Source organism: Aythya ferina, assembly GCF_964211825.1.
Source record: "Aythya ferina genome assembly, chromosome: 1".
Taxonomy (NCBI): Eukaryota; Metazoa; Chordata; class Aves; order Anseriformes; family Anatidae; genus Aythya; species Aythya ferina.
Window position 1 is genome coordinate 124398150 of NC_140296.1, and position 18329 is coordinate 124416478.

The 18329-nt window shown below is 37.3% G+C and overlaps 1 protein-coding gene across 1 annotated transcript in view; it reads right to left on the bottom strand.

Moving 5' to 3' along the window:
* Positions 1-18329, bottom strand: part of KPNA1 (karyopherin subunit alpha 1) — a 53830-nt gene that overhangs the window by 33144 nt on the left and 2357 nt on the right. The window contains exons 2-6 of the mRNA XM_084501201.1: positions 8856-8989; positions 6738-6845; positions 4798-4897; positions 4118-4212; positions 2857-2988 (exon numbers count right to left, since the gene is read on the bottom strand). Of these exons, the coding sequence (XP_084357327.1) occupies positions 2857-2988; positions 4118-4212; positions 4798-4897; positions 6738-6845; positions 8856-8984 (564 nt within the window). The 5' untranslated portion in view covers positions 8985-8989. The remainder of the gene's footprint in view (positions 1-2856; positions 2989-4117; positions 4213-4797; positions 4898-6737; positions 6846-8855; positions 8990-18329) is intronic.

Genomic DNA, 18329 nt, shown 5'->3' on the forward strand with positions numbered 1-18329 from the left:
TATAAGAATCACGGGATGATTACAGGGGAGAGAATTATGGCCAAAATGGTCAATCCTTCAATTTTGGAAATCTAGCCTGAGATATCCAGAACCAGATCCATTCAAAAAAAAAAATCTAATTGCAAAAGTCACTTGCAAATGTGCCAAGTTACACGTAACTACAAAAAGAAATTAAATATTTTACACAGAGCATTCAAAAAAGACATAACTAGTATCCACTCACTGAAAACTTTTTCAGCATTAGACACTATGTGGCAGATACATTTATCTCAGAAATCTGATCTGCAACCTCCTTAATCATAAGAATCTCTGCCTTTTTCCATCTACTACAATGTGTTCTAACTTTAACAAAAAGTGCACAGTGTAACAATTAAAAGCTTCCTTTACTACTCACTGATCTGTAACTAGGGCAATGATCCATACACATGCAAAATGAGATGTAAGTTATTAAGAAAAACAGTGTGCAGTTGTGTACTTAGTGCTCTTCTGTAATGCAGAAGTACAAGAGCTAACATGTATATGCCTAATGCCTTTATTTTTTATTTTATTATATGTTACAGTGAAGGATTCTTTTTTCTTTTTAAAAGCTGTCAGAAAGAACAGGTTTTTGTTCTTTTTCTTAGCTGACCTGAATTAAACCAAAAGTCAACAGTTAAGCAGGGCTGCAACCTCTACACCTGCAGCACAGAAATCCATTATGAAAAGGTGTAGGTAACATTGCAGCATTAGCTTCTCTAGCAGTTCACTACAAAAAGCAATTTTGTACTTGTAGTCAGAGACTTACTGATGACAGACAGATCATGGACTCAACACCTGAACTGTGCAGAATAATATTTTCCGGTAGCTATAACTGATTCTGCCTGCAATCTGAACTTTAATATATCAGTTTATTAGAGTCAGAGAGGAACTTAACTGTGACCCCCCCAAGTTCTTCTGTTAATTCACACATATCTGAAGGCTGAAAGCTGCACAATTCATTCTAAAGCAGGTTGGATCTTCCCACATGCTCTCTGAACATCAGCAAGGATGACACTAACAACCTAATAAAAAGTTAGCTCTTACACAAGAGACCATTAGAAGTAAAAAATGTAGTAGCCCTTACTACACTCAGTGCACCAACCATTCCGCAGGAACAGCACTTTACAAGTGATGGCTGAATTTGTAAAGTAATGCCACCCCCCTAAAAACAGGCTCTAAAAATTAGTTTTTCTATCATATAGCTAAGTCTGCACTGATTTTCACACAGGCAGAATATGGCATCTCTACCATTTCAGGAAGCTCCCCATCACATTTCTAGTTTCTGAAAAAAAAGAAAAAAAAAAAAGGTGTTTCCTCAAAGAAAGATTAAAAAATGACAAAAAATACTTATTTCCTTGAACATAATTTTCTGGGGCAACCAAACTTTTTTTAAACACCTTTGCCAAAATTATTCAGCCTGAGACAGGCCATTGCCAACTGAAAGTTACAGAGTGGAAAGCTACAAGCAGCTGGAAAAACGTGTCTGTCTTGTGTAAAATGTTAGGCAACCTTAAGTACAGGTGGCACACTCTGTGCCAGCTGTAAGATAGAACAGCAAATTACACAAAGCGATCCAATACTTATGAGTTGGACTCTTCCAATCATGCATCTCAATACAGCCAAATGCAAGGTCAGACATCTATGAAGACAGAATAGAGGGCACACTCACAGGATGGAGAACTGAGCCCTGGAAGTCAGTGACTCTGCAAAGAACAATGGATCACACTGGATAATCAGCTTAACCTGAGCTCACAGCAAGCCTCTGTGGCAAAAGAGCCCTCAAAGACATCTTGGATATTTACGCAGGGAAGAATCAAGTCGAAGTTAATATTAGGTACCACCTCTGCAAACAGCATTGATGGAGCAACACTACTTGGAATAACCAGTGCTCGTTATTTCACCACCGCAAAAAGATACTGAAACAAAGAAACGTTCAGAAAAGGATCACACACACACAAAAAAAGAAATATCCTTAATAAGAATTCAGATTTTAACTTAATTTGCCCAAGAAAAGCTTAAACTATCATCTATTATAAGCTATAGGAAAGAAAACAGAGCTAACACCTGGACCCAAAGCTAGACAAATTTATAGAGATATATATATGTAAAAGCTACAATTATGAATTGCTGAAAATCTGTTCTTCAATATGATTAATATTTCACCATCTTAAGTACTTAAAGCAAGATTAGATGTCTTTTAAAAATCCTACATAGTTCAAACATGAGTTATGGCCCTCAAGTGGAAATTACTTAGTCAAGTGTTTGGTTTGTGCTTTATACTAACCCCTTTGGGCCTTAAAGGATATTAATCTAATTTGTAAGGAAGGCATTCAAGCTGAATTTATGAATAAAGATCACATCTATTCTTTCATGTCAGCCCGACTCCCACAGTAAAAACCATCAGCTTAGTAAACTACATTGCTTCACCACCTTTTTCTGACAACATCCAACCGACCTACAGCATGCTTAATTACACTTTTGACTTCTTTTCCTACATTTCATGAGAACTGATTCCCGTAATGTTTTATCTTCAGGAGTAACACACATATCTTTCCAACTCTAAAGTGATTTTAAACAAGGTTTCTTGAATTCCTCAGTAAGCTGAAAAACACTGACTCGGTAGAGATCAAAATGCATTACCACATTGGCTGTAGTTAAACATATTTCCAGAAAAACAAAAAAGTAACACTTGCATCTTAAACTCAGGCTAGGTAGAAACGGACTCTTGTGCAAAACTGCCAAACAATATACTTTCCTCTAAAGCGACAAGACTTTTATTAGTCTTGTACACCTCTTTGTTTAAAAGAAGAAAAAAACAACACAATTCTTAATCTCTACCTGTTCCTGTACATCTTCAAACTCAGAACTAAGCAGCTCTATGAAGATGGGGACGGCTCCTGCTTGGATCACTATTCGAGTTTGAAGGGAATTTCCCGAGGCAATATTTGTCAACACCCATGCAGCTTCAAACTGGAAAACAAAGTACAGAGAAAGTTTACTGGGACCTTTCTGTGCCACACCAAAAACTAACACTGTGTTGCTTTGTTTTTCGGTTTTTGTTTTTTTTTTAAGTCCATATTTTGCTGGATATTCCATTGTGCTACAGGCTTCTACTGTATTGTCAAAGACTCAGACAGTTTCATGTTCACTAGCATAGAAGAGTTTCCACATTCAATCCATCATACAAACAGCATGTGGGGAAAAATACTTTGGATACATGCTTTTACTTACTGTCTACATACTCCTCAGAAATAGCTAGCAGACCTTCAGAATTCTGCTGGTCTTAATTTGAAAAGTAATTCCTATAATTTATATCTTTATTTTGTAAGAAACGAAAAAAAGGAGAAGTCTTTTTTGCATATTTCCACATACCAAAATTTGGATATTGCATGGCATTAACAAAGTGTTGCCTTATGCCTTTTCAAAGAATATCGCATTAACCATGCCTTTTGAAAGAACACAGATTTAACTTACATATTGTATTTAGCAGTTAACTATTAATACTTTCTTTCATTAGAGGATCAATTTCCTCCCATTTTATACTAGTCCAGAAGAAACATTACTTACCAGAAAAAATGGAGAGCTGGAAAAAAGACAAAGTTCCAAGAAGTAGGTCCAAAACAAATTAACCACAATTGTAGCAGACACAATTTAGTTTTTCAAACCAAAGCAAGCAAGTTGCAGGGTTTCTATGTTTATATTTTAATTTTAACCTTTTTAGAATTTAATGAAAAATTTAAGTCATAATTCTGAAATTTAAAACGGTTTTCAGTTGGTACAAAAGGTTAACAATACAGTTTAGTTTAATAGCTTTTCCTTCTTTGAGGCCACATTTCAAACGATTTTTGTTACACAAGAAAGTCAGTGTAAACACTCCATATTAGCCACCACACAACATAACTCAAGACTTCTTTCTCCTGTCCCTATCAGAGGCCTAGAAATGGAATTTGTCTTGAAGAAACCCTCAATATAAAATAGCTGTGTTATCCTTGTGAAGAACAAGAGAAGTATAGCTCATTAAGCAAAGTACTGACATTTTCTACTTGATTTACATCACCAAATGTCTTCATAATACAGAAAGATAGATATATTCGTATACCTGTAATGTACAGTTTTCTTTCCGTTTGAGGAACTCCACAAACCTTGCCACCACTCCTGGTGTGCTTATGACTTCGTCTATTGGGGGATTTGGTTCTATTTAAAATAAAATGCAAAGTTAAATATATTCATTTCTTTGCTGGGAATTTCCCAAATTACTGCATCAAAATATCAAACAGCATGTTGACTGTTCTTTCCTGAATGTTAGTTTTCTGTAACACCGCCTTGCCTATATTAAAAGGCAATAGATTCATATCTATCACCTAAGGAATTCTCTGGCTTGAATTTTGAAATAATAAGGTAACACAATTCAAAACAGTAATTCATTCAGTAATGTAGGCACATGAACTTAACAGCAGCAGATCTGCAACGTCACTTTGCCACACACATGCAGAGCTCAACTTCTAGAAAGCAGCATATGCAAGCCATAGAGACGCTGCCCACAACACTTTAACTTACATTACAGATCAGAGATCACATCTGCATCACTTAATAGTTTTAAAGATTTCAAGAGCAAAAGCAACTATTAAATACATCTAGTTAGCATTTTGGAAAACAATACTGTTTGGATGAAATTCTTCATCCAGACATTACTGTATGAAACAATCTTAATTGCTATCAAAGTCAAAATATATGCCGTGGACTGTTTTACATTTTTCTGCAAGTAATTTCAGCCCTTACCTTTAGAAAGAAGTTTTCGGAATTTCTGAGTGGCTGAAAGCTGCTGTTCTGGACTATTGGAGAAAATCATTTCAATCATATCAGCCGTAATGACAGCACTCTACAATTCAGGTGGGGGAGAGAATGAAAGCAACAAAGAGAAAAAGAAAATTGGGGATTAGTGAAGGAAAGGTTAGAATATTTGCTAAAATGGTAACAAGTTTCTCTCTTATTGAGCAAATACCTAGATAAGAACCAGTATGGACAATAAATGAGTCATCATACATGTGCAGCTACCATAACTAGAAACACTTCCAAGTAGTCTTTCTTCCTGGAAGCCCAGATTCAGATTTTACTCAAGTTATGACACAAAAAATCTTCTCACAATCTCTCACAGGTATTCTCTCCCCTTTTCTCTTATCTCCCTTTCTCTAGAATAACTGTAAAATTGTCAGCTTTAACAAAAAGTAGTTTAAATTAGAATAGCAATTACTGTTACGCAAGAAGAACACTGATTATGCTATTGTTTGGGTATCTGCAACATGTACATCATGAGCCATTCTCTTACACCAAAATGTACAGGAACTGTCATTTTAGAAACATTGACAAAACGAATGCTTGTCATCATAATCAAATAGAGTATTAAGTTTTTCACAATACTGATGGTTTCCACTAATATGGCTAAACTTAATCAGTGACCTTTCTTATGCCAGTTAGAATCTGACATCATTTCATTTGACCCATTCAAATCCATGAAAGGGAAGTTGTTCTTCTTCCACTTTCTGATTCAAATCCTTCTATAGATCACATCCAACCCCCTAGCACATAGGAAGATAGATGACAGTAATGAAAACACTTGAGCTTTGTCTGTACTTTTACAACCCAGTAATAAAACAGAATAAATCTAGATTTTTGTCACACGAAACAGTTTACAGAGAGTAGGGAAACAAAATATGCAGTACTTTTAGATCTTTCATTTTTCATCCCCAACTCTTACGACCCTGAAATTATTTATATTTAAAATGCTAATCTGTATAAGATTGGCTTTCCTTACTTTTTACTATCTATTTAGTTTGTATTTTCATACAAATAATTAAATGGTATGTAGGACTCATCTGATGTATTAAGATTGTCTTGAAGAATAAAACAATATATTCTATTAGTTATCTACCACATTATAGGCATTTCTCTTGAGTAATTTTCAAAACTGGTCTAACCACCAGCAGTAATCAAAAGCAGCCTGATTTCCATCAAAGCATACTCTGAACACAAAAACAAATACGAAGATCAAACTTTACAGTCCACACTGAGTCCTATTTTTCTTTATCCTCCCTATTACAGCCTGAATCCCTTACCATTTTCCTTTACAGGGAGAAGACTGCAGTACAGAAATGAAAAAAGCAGAAAAAAACAAATTTCTACTAAAACAATGCTTTCCTGCAGGATGAAATTCCAGCTTTGAAAGGAGTTCAAGGACACTTGCAGATAGCTAAACAGGTCTAGCTATGTTTCCAACATTCTGGTTTAAATTTCTGCCACTTGAATGTTTGCTAACGGAGATTTCCAGCCAGCCTCTTTTTACTTTCCAGATTGCAAGAACACATTGACTCATTGGTATTTCCACGTTTCAAGCATTACGAGTTTCATATTTAAAAAAAATACACAGCTCTGGGCAGAAGTTGATAAAATCACCCATAATGGTCAACATCAAAACCAAGAAGTGATCAGCCTGATTGGAACAATGCTATTTCATTTTCTTGAAGGCATATCCACTGAGCAACCACTCGCTCTACCCATAACATAATCTGTTTCAGGTCAGTTCACTGATACAGGTGTTTGCAAGTTGTCCGTCCATACGCTCTTCGAGTTTTCCACGATTTTGTGCAATTCTGCTCCCCTCAAGTCACTGCATGACAGACCTGCTCAGTTTCAATTAACAATAATCCTGTCTCAACACTTACAGAAGTCATTTCCATGTTGTTCATTTGAGCCTCATGGAAGCCACCATCTGACATAACTTCCTCCTCCGCTTCCTCCTCAGCTGTTGCAACATTTCGCCGTTTGAACAACTAAAGAGAAAAAATATTTAATAAAAGCAGTGCTGAACTGAGGGCCAACATAAACATGACATGTCATATTATGCATAATAAAAACTATATACAGTATCACCTGAAAAGAAGCCCACTCACTGCCCACTCTCCACGTTCCAGCTATCTCTAGCTTCCAGGCAATTACTTTCTTGCCCACCCCAAGTTTAGCAGGGGAGGCTCATATTAAAAAACCTGAAAAATTGTTGTGTATAACAAATACCTGTAGAACAGCTACTGAGACTGGGATAATTGAGTTACTGTGGAAAAGAGAAGACTCTGGGCGATAATCACTTGAGAGTAGTCTAAAGATATGATATTGGGATGAACAGAATTTGGTTGCTATCACATAAAGGAGGTAGACAGAGTTGTCAGGAGAAAGAGAGGCTACGGCTTCTCAATTCAGCTGTCTCACTGGAAGAAACATTATGACAAACGACAAGATGGATTGAGGAGTGCTGCATGGCCTGTCAGGTTCCTCCTCTGCGTTCAGGAAACAAGACTCCAGCACTGAGCCACGTCAGATTTGCACCACTAAAGAGGGAAGCCAAGACAGAGCCCTGACACCAACCTGCTGCTTATTTCTCTCAGTCTTCTCTGGAGAAAAAAAAAAAAAAAAAAAAAAAAGTATGCAAAGCTGGTACGTCTACACCAGCCCCAGTTCAGTGATAGGCATCCTTGTGAAGTGCTGTTCCTTCCAGGCTAATGGACAATGTGCCCACCCAAGCTTTTCAAACACTGCTCATACACAAACCTAAGCCAAATTTTACATGTTGGCAGTTTATGCAAAAATTCAGATGCTTGAGATTGTTTTTGTGGGATATAAAGCCAAATGAAAAAAAAAAAAAAGGACTTTGAACAAGCTTCAATAAAGGTCAAAAGATTCTCCCCACAGAGGCTGAAAATGCAAAATCAATGCTAAGACAATAAAACAAAGAATATATTAAAAATATCAGAATACAAAACTGAGTACAAACGAAAACAAGCAAGTCAAAGAGTAAAGCAGGTTCCCTCACATAATTAAACCACAGCTCTAACTAGCAGGTGCAATGTTAGCTCTGTCATCCTCAATGCCAGTCAAGCATCCCACTGACACTCCCATGTGCCAAATACATAAAAATAGAAGTACCTGCACATTAGGTTTGAAACTGTTGCAGTGGTAAAGGAACATAACAAAAGACTGCTTGCAGCTCCACTTCCACTGCACTCTGTCCAGATAGGACCTACAATTTTCTTTAAGAGAATAAAAGTACTACTACACTTTATTTAGCCAACCTGTGGTAATCAGGTACAAGGGAGGTCAGAAGCACAGATAAGAGATTCCTAAAATGACTTCTTCATTTTCCTAATTTAGTATCAGCTTTACAGATAAAACTGAGTACATTCTGTACTACCAGTGGTCTGGAAATACTGCTTGCTGTTCCTAATTAAAACCTCCAACAAGAAATCTTGCAATTCCCTCTCAGAATTCTTCCTGAACTAGAGACTTTCCTTGAAAGTGCCTGGTATTGACACTATGAAAAGGATGTTGAATGGAACAGATTACAGAGTTGACCAATCATTCCAAACCTAAGCACATCACTATCTTTAACTCAACACGGATAAAAAAAATTTTTCATTTCACCTTACCGCTGTTTAAATGAAGATTAGAGCCACCACAACTCAGCTAGCAGAAAATAAAAGTGAAAAAAAAAAAAAGGATTCCTCAACTACCTCCAGCACAAGATCAGACAGCTTTCCAGAAATCACCGTTATTTCCAAGCTGCTCTGGTCAATCTTACACTTGAGTGGATGATGAGCACCCTCACATTTTGTACTTCCTGAAGAAGAGGCAGTACAGTCTGCAAGTGACCAATTTCAGACTGACCACATATGAACTTGACAGGGCAAGAACAATCAAGCAAAGCAGCTTTGAGAGAAGCAAAAAAGTAGACAGTGCAAGACACAAATGTTTAACAACTGGTTATGGTTATCACAACTGTAGTACAGTACCTGCTCCTCTCTTTTTTGCTTCCGTAGCTGAAGACCCTCTTCCTCCCGCCTGCGGCGCATCTCATCAGGATTCAAAGATTTGTTCTTGTAGCTCTTCAGTCGGAAATTCTCTTTTCCTGAGGTCGTCATGATTCCTTTAAATTGCAATTAAAAACAGAATCAGTCAGAGAATGATTACTCTTCAACAACGCATTCGTTTATGGTCCGTCTCTGTAGAACCTCTCCATGCACTTCCAGCCACTGCCTCCCTATAACCTGCCACCTAACTTCCAATAACTTTGAAGGTATAAAATGACTTTACAGAATTTACACTTCAGTGTGCCAGTTTTTCCACATCAGACCACCAATCTTTTATTTTACACTTTGAGATTGCAAGACATAAGTGAACCGTTTTATTAAGAAGCAACTGAGATTCTTCTGAGATTCACTCAGAAGTGAAGTAATCTTAGCTCCTTCTTAGCTTAATTCGCTTTGAAAGTCAGTAGAGGCTTCCCGCACTTCAAATTCACATTTTAAATTAATTCAACACACTCTCACGTTCCTTCAATCCAGACAAGACCTACAAGAAAAATTAAATGGAGACAGACACATTTCAGGCAAGGATGGTTTAACCACTGAAAAGACTTGCTTCTGCAAAGGGAAGTGCCATTCTTACCCCTCTTCCTCACCCCCAGACTGCAATCCTGTTACTGTTTATACAGAAGAGCCTTTCTTGAGTCTATTATTTCCAATTGCCAGTTTTCCTATGTAACTCAGTAGATCAAAATTAATATCAACTCCTGACAATTTTCACATGTACAACGATGCACTTTGGAGTTACTTAGCATAAATCAATAGCTATAAAACTGAATCGAAAGACTACCCTTAAACCAAATGGGCTGTGGATCAGGTCCCTACCCTCCATGCTCCACTCTGCTACTACTTCTGGGGCTGTTCAGCCTAAACAAGAGAAGGCTCTGGGGTGATCTTATTACAGTTTTTCAGGACTTAAAGGGGACTTATAAAAAAGACAAGGATAATGGCAGGACAAAGGGGAATGGTTTTAAACTAAAAGAGGAGAGATTTAGACTAGAGTTTAGGAGGAAATTCTTCACTCAGAGGGCAGTGAGACATTGGAACAGGATGCCCAGAGAGGTTGTTGATGCCCCATCCTTGGAGGTATTTAAGGCCAGGTTGCCCTGAGCAACCTGATCTAGTGGATGGGGTCCCTGCCTACAGCAGCGGGGTTGGAACTAGATGATTTTTATGGTCCCTTCTAGCCTGAGCCATTCTGTGATTCTCTTCCATCCCCCCTTTAAATCCAAACAACATTAGGAATAGAATTCTAAAATCTCTCCATATTTCCATGAATCTTCCTGCAGGTACAGAATGCACAGTATGTTGCAAATATTTGAAGCTCTGTAACACGCAATTTAGGAAACTATCCTACATATAAAGTGGCTCTTCAGGACTTTTAAAGGTCTCTTTCAAATGTCCTAGTGTATTGTATTAGATACTCTACCCACTTCAAATTCCATAAGCACAGAATCACCAGGTGACAAACGATCTGTTGTGCACTTTATTTTAAAATGAAGCAACACAGGTGTACAAAAATTCTCAATAGCTTTGGTTACCTTTTTTTAAAATATATCAGATGTATACCAGAGTCTACTCTAACCTCCTTTCTGTTAGCACAAAGAGTTTTAAGAGATTAAAAACAGCGGCTAGCCAAATGCGTTTCTTATTAGAGCCTCTTTTTAAAGTCACTGATACCTGACAATCATGTATAAAAATCATGATATTCAGAAGAGATGCCAGGTATCCCCTTCAAGCTGTGTTCCACTAGGCAACATTTGAACACTGCTAATAAACACAACACTACTGCATTCAAGACCGGCCAGTCACAGGTAGCACTGAATGCAACATGAAAGCCCAATCACATAGGTAATTCAGCAGCCTAATTCTGCTGTAAGGACTCTTCCTAAAATAGCTTCTTTTTAACTGAAAATCCTACAAAATCACAATCTCAGAACTCCAGAAGTTCCCTACATCATTCTTAACAGCTGCATTCTTCCTAAGTGACTATATTCTTCATGTGTTTAGGTGTCTAAGTTTAAAGTTCTCACATTTCTTTCAATATGCTCGGCAATAACGTTTCCTGTTTTTAGGTTTTTCAAATGGCTACTACCTGCACAGTAAACAGAGGGAGCCCTGAGTTCTTGCTGTTTTAACTGTTAATATACAGGCCAATACTTTATATATTTTAGAGTCGAGAAAATGAACTAAATTACCAGTTGGAAAACACAAGCTAAAAGGACACATCTAACAAGAAAAAAAAAAAAAAAAAAAAGGCTTTGTAGCCACCCTAGTCAATCTGCCCTTGAACATGAACACAGGCACACACAATAGCCCAGATAACATCTCCAGCCTCCTGGGACATTACTAATCATTCCGTGCTTTTATCTAAAACATCTTAAACTCACAAGATTAGATTTGCCTTCGTTGGGGATTTCAGGACTTTGATAGTCCTGTAATCATTCCACATTTTCACTTTCAGTCCATAAAAGCTCACAGTTTATAGAAATTCTTCATTTCTTATTACTAATTTCACCTCATTACTGTTATGCAGTCCTTCCATATGATGCTCTGATGTTTCTAAATACCAGTGACGTAATCCAGCTTCATCGTCAGCAAGTTTCCTTATCATACTCTTCTTCCTCATATATGTTTTTTTTACCTCGTTTATGTCTATCGTACACCTTAATATATCAGTTCCTTTCAAATTTGTTTCTGGCTTTGAGGAAATAACTTCCATTTAGCTCTGTCAGCCTTGTCCTGTTGTGTTATTTATCATCTTTATTGAAAATACAGGCATGGCTTTTATTAGTTTATTATTTGAATTCTGACTTTACCTCAACTGCTCTACCTAAAGGCTTCACATTTTCCCGTTCTCTTTTATGTTTAGAACTTCAGAAACATGACATCCTCTACAAGCTTTAGCTGTAAATTTTGGCTAAGCTTATTTCTTACTCCCAAGACAAAACAAGCCTTTGCTGACTAACCCCCTTTATTTTCTGAGCGATCAGTACACTTAAAATCCTTTCACAAGCATATTGCGTATTATATTGGAGTAAAATCTTCCTACAAATTCCCACCAAATAACTAGGAAGACAGTTTTTTTCCAATTAAAGGCAGAGAAATTAAGCTTCCTTCAGCATTTGGAAGTTCTCAAATTCAAGTAGTAATGAATTCAGAAATTATTTCATAGTAGTCCCTAACCAGCAGCATATCAACAAAGTCCTAACGCGTGGCCATACAACCATTTTATATCTCTGCCTAATTTGTACAGTTATTCAATCCAAAGTTATTTCCTAAAGGGCTCTATAATACCCTCAATAGCTCCTAAATCTCAGTCTGAAGTAACATAGTTCTTCTGTTGGTTCCCACATCTACTGCCAGCATCTTTAGACCTATTCCATGTGAGCACGCTTTTTTTTCTTTAGGAGTGAAAATAAAACAATCTTACATGTATGTTGGTCGTTACAGTCACCCAAGAATTACTTTCTGTAAAGATCCTTTTCCATCTTTCAAGATGTAGCCTTTCCCCCAGACTAAACCAGATAGGGGAATACTTCTTTCTCACTCATCTCCAGCAGCTTTGTTGCAGCTTAACTGAAAATCTTCCAATGGTCACTTTAAATTCACCCATGGCGAGTTCTTCATAGTAAATCCTGGATCTTCTCTGAACTATCAAAATTAATGCTCCCTCTGGTGAAAGTCTGTGGTGGTTGTCATGGAAATGTTCTACGAATCTCTTCTTTCCTAAAGATAGCATAGTATTTTCCACATTTCTCGATACTCCTGTCTATAGATAAAAATCTTTGGTGACCCTGGGAGTTTTCATGATGTACTCTTTGACTTTTTGTGCAGCACCAGCCCAACCCCATATGACCCCTCCTCAATTTAGCTCCCATGAAAAGTATTTTTTTAATAAATGAAAAAACACCATCTATTCCTTAGTGTCTGCATTCACTAAGGAAACAACGTTCCCTGTTTCTTTTGCTATCAAGACAAAGGCCATATCAAAAGTGGAGGTGATCAGAGCAAAAATTTCTAGGGAAAGGAAAAGTATTGCATTTCTCCTCGCTAGTCAAGTCAAAGAACTTCGGTTTGCACTGTGAAATGTCGTCACTTGTTGCAATGACCTGCCTTGTCCCAAGCAACCACCTATACAGGGACAAAAAGGAGCTCCCTGCCTTCTTAAATCAAGTATCAATCATCTAAAAGAGGGACAAAAATGAACTTGTCTTCGTAAACCAGGTATCACTGTCGCAGGAATGCCACATGACTATCACCCTTGGCTATTCCAACCAACAGAGATTTTTGGTTACTCAATGGCTCTGCCACAGGACTCTCTGCACCCTGGAGAAGTGAAGTTTCCTCACAACTGTGCTTCCTAGTATCATGGCAAACACCTATAGCACAGCCTGTACAGGTGTCCTAGCAATTCACTGACTTCTGATTACAGGATGTATCACCTTCTGATGCTCTTAATGAGAGACTGGGAACATATCCATTTTTTTTTAAAAAAAAAAAAGCAACCACCCTGAATGCAGCACCTGACTATTCGTTACTCTCCTCAGCCGACAAATCCAACATTTTGACCACAGGTGTATTTTTTTTTTTACCTGCAAAGTGTTTATTTTAGAAAGCCTTGCTATTTTGCTTTTTGCCAATTTGAAGGCAACAGGTTCAGGATACTAAGAAAATTATTTAAATATTTAGGAAATAAGCTGTCAGCTTTCTTGCAAGTGACAGAAAACTTCCTAGTACACAGACATATAAAGACAGGCGCAGTCTTCATAGTAAAACCATGAATAATATATGGTGTATAATGATACAAATACTACCTAGGGATTAATGCTATTTCCCTGGAAAAACTTTTATGCAGCATCCTACATTTGACATCATGCTAGAGAGATGAAACAACATCCACCAAGTCTCTGCATTGCTGACAGTGTTATCTGAGGAAAAAAGAACATACAGAGTAGCAGTAGACTGACATCTCTCTTCACTGCCACCTCCTGTTGCTTGAAAACCTGACGTTGTGGTGAGGCTGTATCTGCTTCTTTTGTTAAATTCTTGGAGTCTATGGAATGCCCATCAGTAGAAACATAAGGGACAAGGCATTGATTTCTAATTGCCAAAGGTCTCTGACTGCTGTAAGCTCAGGACAACTAGAGGAAAGTATATTTAACTAAGCTTCAAGAAACTATTCTTCAAGCACAACACAGCCAATTTCTAGAACCTTAGCTTAACTTTCTCCAGCTATAAAGCGAAATTGCAAAATATGTCTCACAAGGACTATAAAAGAACCGTTAGAGTATTTGTAAAGAGCTGCAAAGTAACTGTTGATGCTGATAGTTCAAACACTAGCACTAACTAGGAAACAAAATGATCATGTGAAATGAATGTTCTGTGGCTTGGGAAAGCTGCAGCAGCAGACAAGCCCTACTCACTAGAAGGAAGGACAGGCCTCAGCGTATGTAGCACGGCAGGGACGCACACTCCAATAGCAGACTCACAGAGGAACAAGCAGGAGCCACCTTCTGACAGCCAAGAGGTCAAAAAATTACAGGAGTTTCAAATGCAACGTAACATTCATGGTTGAATTTGGATAGAACATAAAGCCTTGAACCAGGGTTCAGAGTCTTAGGAAGCTGTTGTCAAAACATGGAAGTAGTGAGGGGATTTCATCACGGAACTCCCGCCCATCTCCATTTCTTTCAAATCTGCTTTATTATGTACCCATTAATTTGCTTCCACAGAAGCAGAGAATCATTTAGATTGGAAATGACCTTTAAGATCATCCATCACCGGTTAATTCACAATCGCTTCTGTCTTAGCAGCTTTATAAATCTGTACGATAGTAAACCAGGTATTGATCCACTTCATCTACAATAAACACAGCATGTTCTCGCTGTTCTTTGGCCACTTAGCAAGTTTGGCTGCTACTTGCCCAAAATAAGGTCAACCTTAAGTCAATTATAACAAAGCCTGAGAAGAGGCACAATTTCGCACAATGTGAAATTACAAATTATTACAAATTACAGACTAATTAAAAAGCTCAATATTGACTGTTACGCTAATATAACAGACATGCTGAAAAGCAGAGATAGAAAATGGGCTACACTGTAAGAACAATATGGAGAAGACCTGATGTCAAGTCTGTAGGGATGACATGTTTCAAGGATTTCTCATCTTGCACGAGAAGGAAAAAAAAAAAAAAAAAGGCAGAAACAAAATGAAAATGTAATGCAATAAAAACAAAAATACAAAGGTGTTTTTGTGAAACAACTAAACCTGAAGGGTCAATTTAGCATGTTCCCAGGTAGCCTTCAGAAAGATCTTCCACACTCACAAAAGCATAGATGGGGTTGAAGATTTATTTTATTTATTTTTTTAGATGTCCCCAAAGGTAGGCGAACATCAGTTCGCCAACCTCTATTCTTTTATCACACTGAAAAACACACAGAAAGAAACAAAAAAAAAAAATCAAGGAAGCATACTCACGGTTGCAGCAAAAGAACTAACAGAATTACTTGGCACTTGGTGTTGTCTCAGAAGAGATCTGGCGCACCAGCCTGGACTACTTTTTAAGTGCAGAGACACCCATAGAACTGGTCACTTCAGCCAATCTTAAGAAGTTTAATGATTACGTTTTTGTTGTGGCTTTTTTGTTATGTGGTTTTGCTTTTTAAGTAAGCAACACTGGAGAGATTAAATAGTAAGGCATTTCTGAGGTTTATTAGAAAACAGTTTTACTAAACAAGAAAAAACAATAAAAGATAGATGGACGCAGTATACCTAGTACTCCACTGCAGATTCACTATCACCAAGTTATTTCTGATGTGGTTTTAGTCCCGTTTTTTAAAGGTCCATTTTGATTTAATGAAGCAACAGATACAGCTTCCAAAGCTTTGGAAACCTTTTAATTTGAACAAGAGGGCCAAAAAACACTCACTCTTAAAGTCAGGGGAACTTAAAAGGAAAACACCTACAATTTTATTAAAAGGGCCTATCTGATTTGAATAACAAACACAGGTTTTTTCTGCTGCATTCAAAGCCATTGCAGTGCACACAAATCTGTTTAAATGAATGCTGATTTCTATAAACCCAGAGCGAACAATCAACCAAAAAGTTCCCACAAGCCATAAAACAAAGCAGCTAGTGATGGGGAATTAAACTTTTCAACCACATAGGATCACGCTAACATTAAAAAAAAATAACTTTATGCTAACATGACCACGTACATGAAACAACAAAAGTGATTACTCCTATTAATAAATTAAAATGCAACGCTTTTCTTTTAAAGCATAGATTCATTTTTATTTTCATTAAGATTACAGCACCTCCTCGCCACACTTTACAGAACGAGCTGACCCACAACGTATTTTCTGTATTTTCTCTAAAACCTAGGGCATTTGAAAAATAATAGTCCAATAGGTATCTACGTAATTTGACAGTTGTTGTCTGCTGGAAAAAAGTCATCATAAAATTTTTAACGTGTCCTAAACATTCTTTGCAAGACAACAAGCGTGAACCTCTCAGCACTCCGTATCATGAAAATAAGAAATCCCATACAATCTTAAACAAATTAGGTTAAAAAATAAACTAAGTTTGATTTGTAGTTTCAAGCAACTTTTTTTGGGGGTTGTGAATGACCGCAGGCACTGAAACAAAACCTCTCTCTTGTATCCCCTGATGACAAATTTGCCTCCGACAAATTTATTGGTTGCTGTGACTCAGCATTATGAAAGGTATGAAATGTGCCCAAAGCTTTTCCGGGTAATTGGACACCAATGGCAATTTTAACTGCACAAAATAACAGTAAGCCAACATTCTGCAGAATGTGTACGAGCTCTGGACATCAGCAACTGAAAGAGTTGCATAATACAGATGTATCAGCCACACCAAGCCAAAACGCCCAAGAAGTTTAAAGCTTGAGGATGCTGGCTCTGCCTCCCAGCGTTGGCACCTGGCATCCCTCCTACCGACTGCTCCTAAACCCAATGAGTGCAAATCTCCCTTCCAATCATTTAATACAAAAATAATAATAAATTGAGAACATACAGACAGTTAAACAGGCTACCGTGTATGCGTTAGCTACAAAGGAGTCCTACATCTTTTAAGAGGCAACTTCATCCTGCTTCATATTACTTTAAAAAAAATAATAATAACAGTTTAATGATAATGACAGAATTATTATCTGGTATTTCTTAAAGGTACTTTGTGGGTTTTTTTGCAACCAAAAAGTGGTTTGTTCACCAAAGTGACATCTTCATACACCAACAGGTGCACTTTCTATCAGGTGTAACCTCAGCACTGGATTTAGTAGGCTTACAGTGCCTTCTTCGGAGATAAATACATTCAGGATGTTTAGCCACAGGATATTTAATTCCAAAGCCAGCAACTCTTATCATCTCAACATCAAACCCAGATTGTAAAATAAAATAAATCCTCGCTTGTCAAACTGGTTAGATTCTCACAGAACATATGAATTCTCCTGCTGAGCCTGGCGAGCCGCCCAAACTACCAAATAAAATCAGGAAAAGAAAGAATAACTATTCTAGACCATAAAGATAGTTTCAGCAGTTGGTGACTAGCTAAGTAAAATCTTACGAGATACGCTTACAACTCAGTGTGTAACTCCCAGTACACACCCAGGAACACAGTCCTGTTTCTTTCAGTTCTAATGCTTTTAGGTTCTGTCTCCTCGTGACACTGAGCATTAATAATGTTTCAAGAAAATATTAACTTCATCCCAATACAAGATTTATTCTGGTTCCAAACTCCATTTACCCCTTTACAGCATGAATGGATAAATAGAAAAGCTACGTCTGATTCACCACTACTTCCTACCACTTCTTCCTACACCTGCTACTAACATAATTTTTGAACACAAAATTTCTGGTGAAAGGAAATTCACTGTCCATCACCTGCCTAGATGACCCCTACTTTTTCTTTCTTCATAATAAATTACTGAATTCACACATTTAATACAGTTTGAGACATTCATGAGGTGGCATAATATGATTTCCAGTCCTATTGCTCTGCAGCTTTTCTATGTACTAGACGTTTTCACAAAGTACTTTACACTCCTTTTTGCTGTTTTTACAGAGTTCCCCTATGATCTTCAAAACAATTCAAAAGCACCAGTATTCCTGTGAGACTTATGTCTTGCTGTTGCATTTTGTATCATGAAAATCCCACGCTCATGCCTGGATATAAAACAGACCAATTTAATCTATTACTCACTTGACTTCAAAAGTTGTAATAGACTATGGACACGTTTTATTTTTTTTTTGAGAGCAGAAAAAAAATGACGTGCTATCAGATCATTGCCACTTATCTCTGAAGTTTATACGGGGATTTCTTTCTCTATTATTATTGTATTATTTAAACAAGAAGTTATGTTTAGTGTCTTTGCATGAA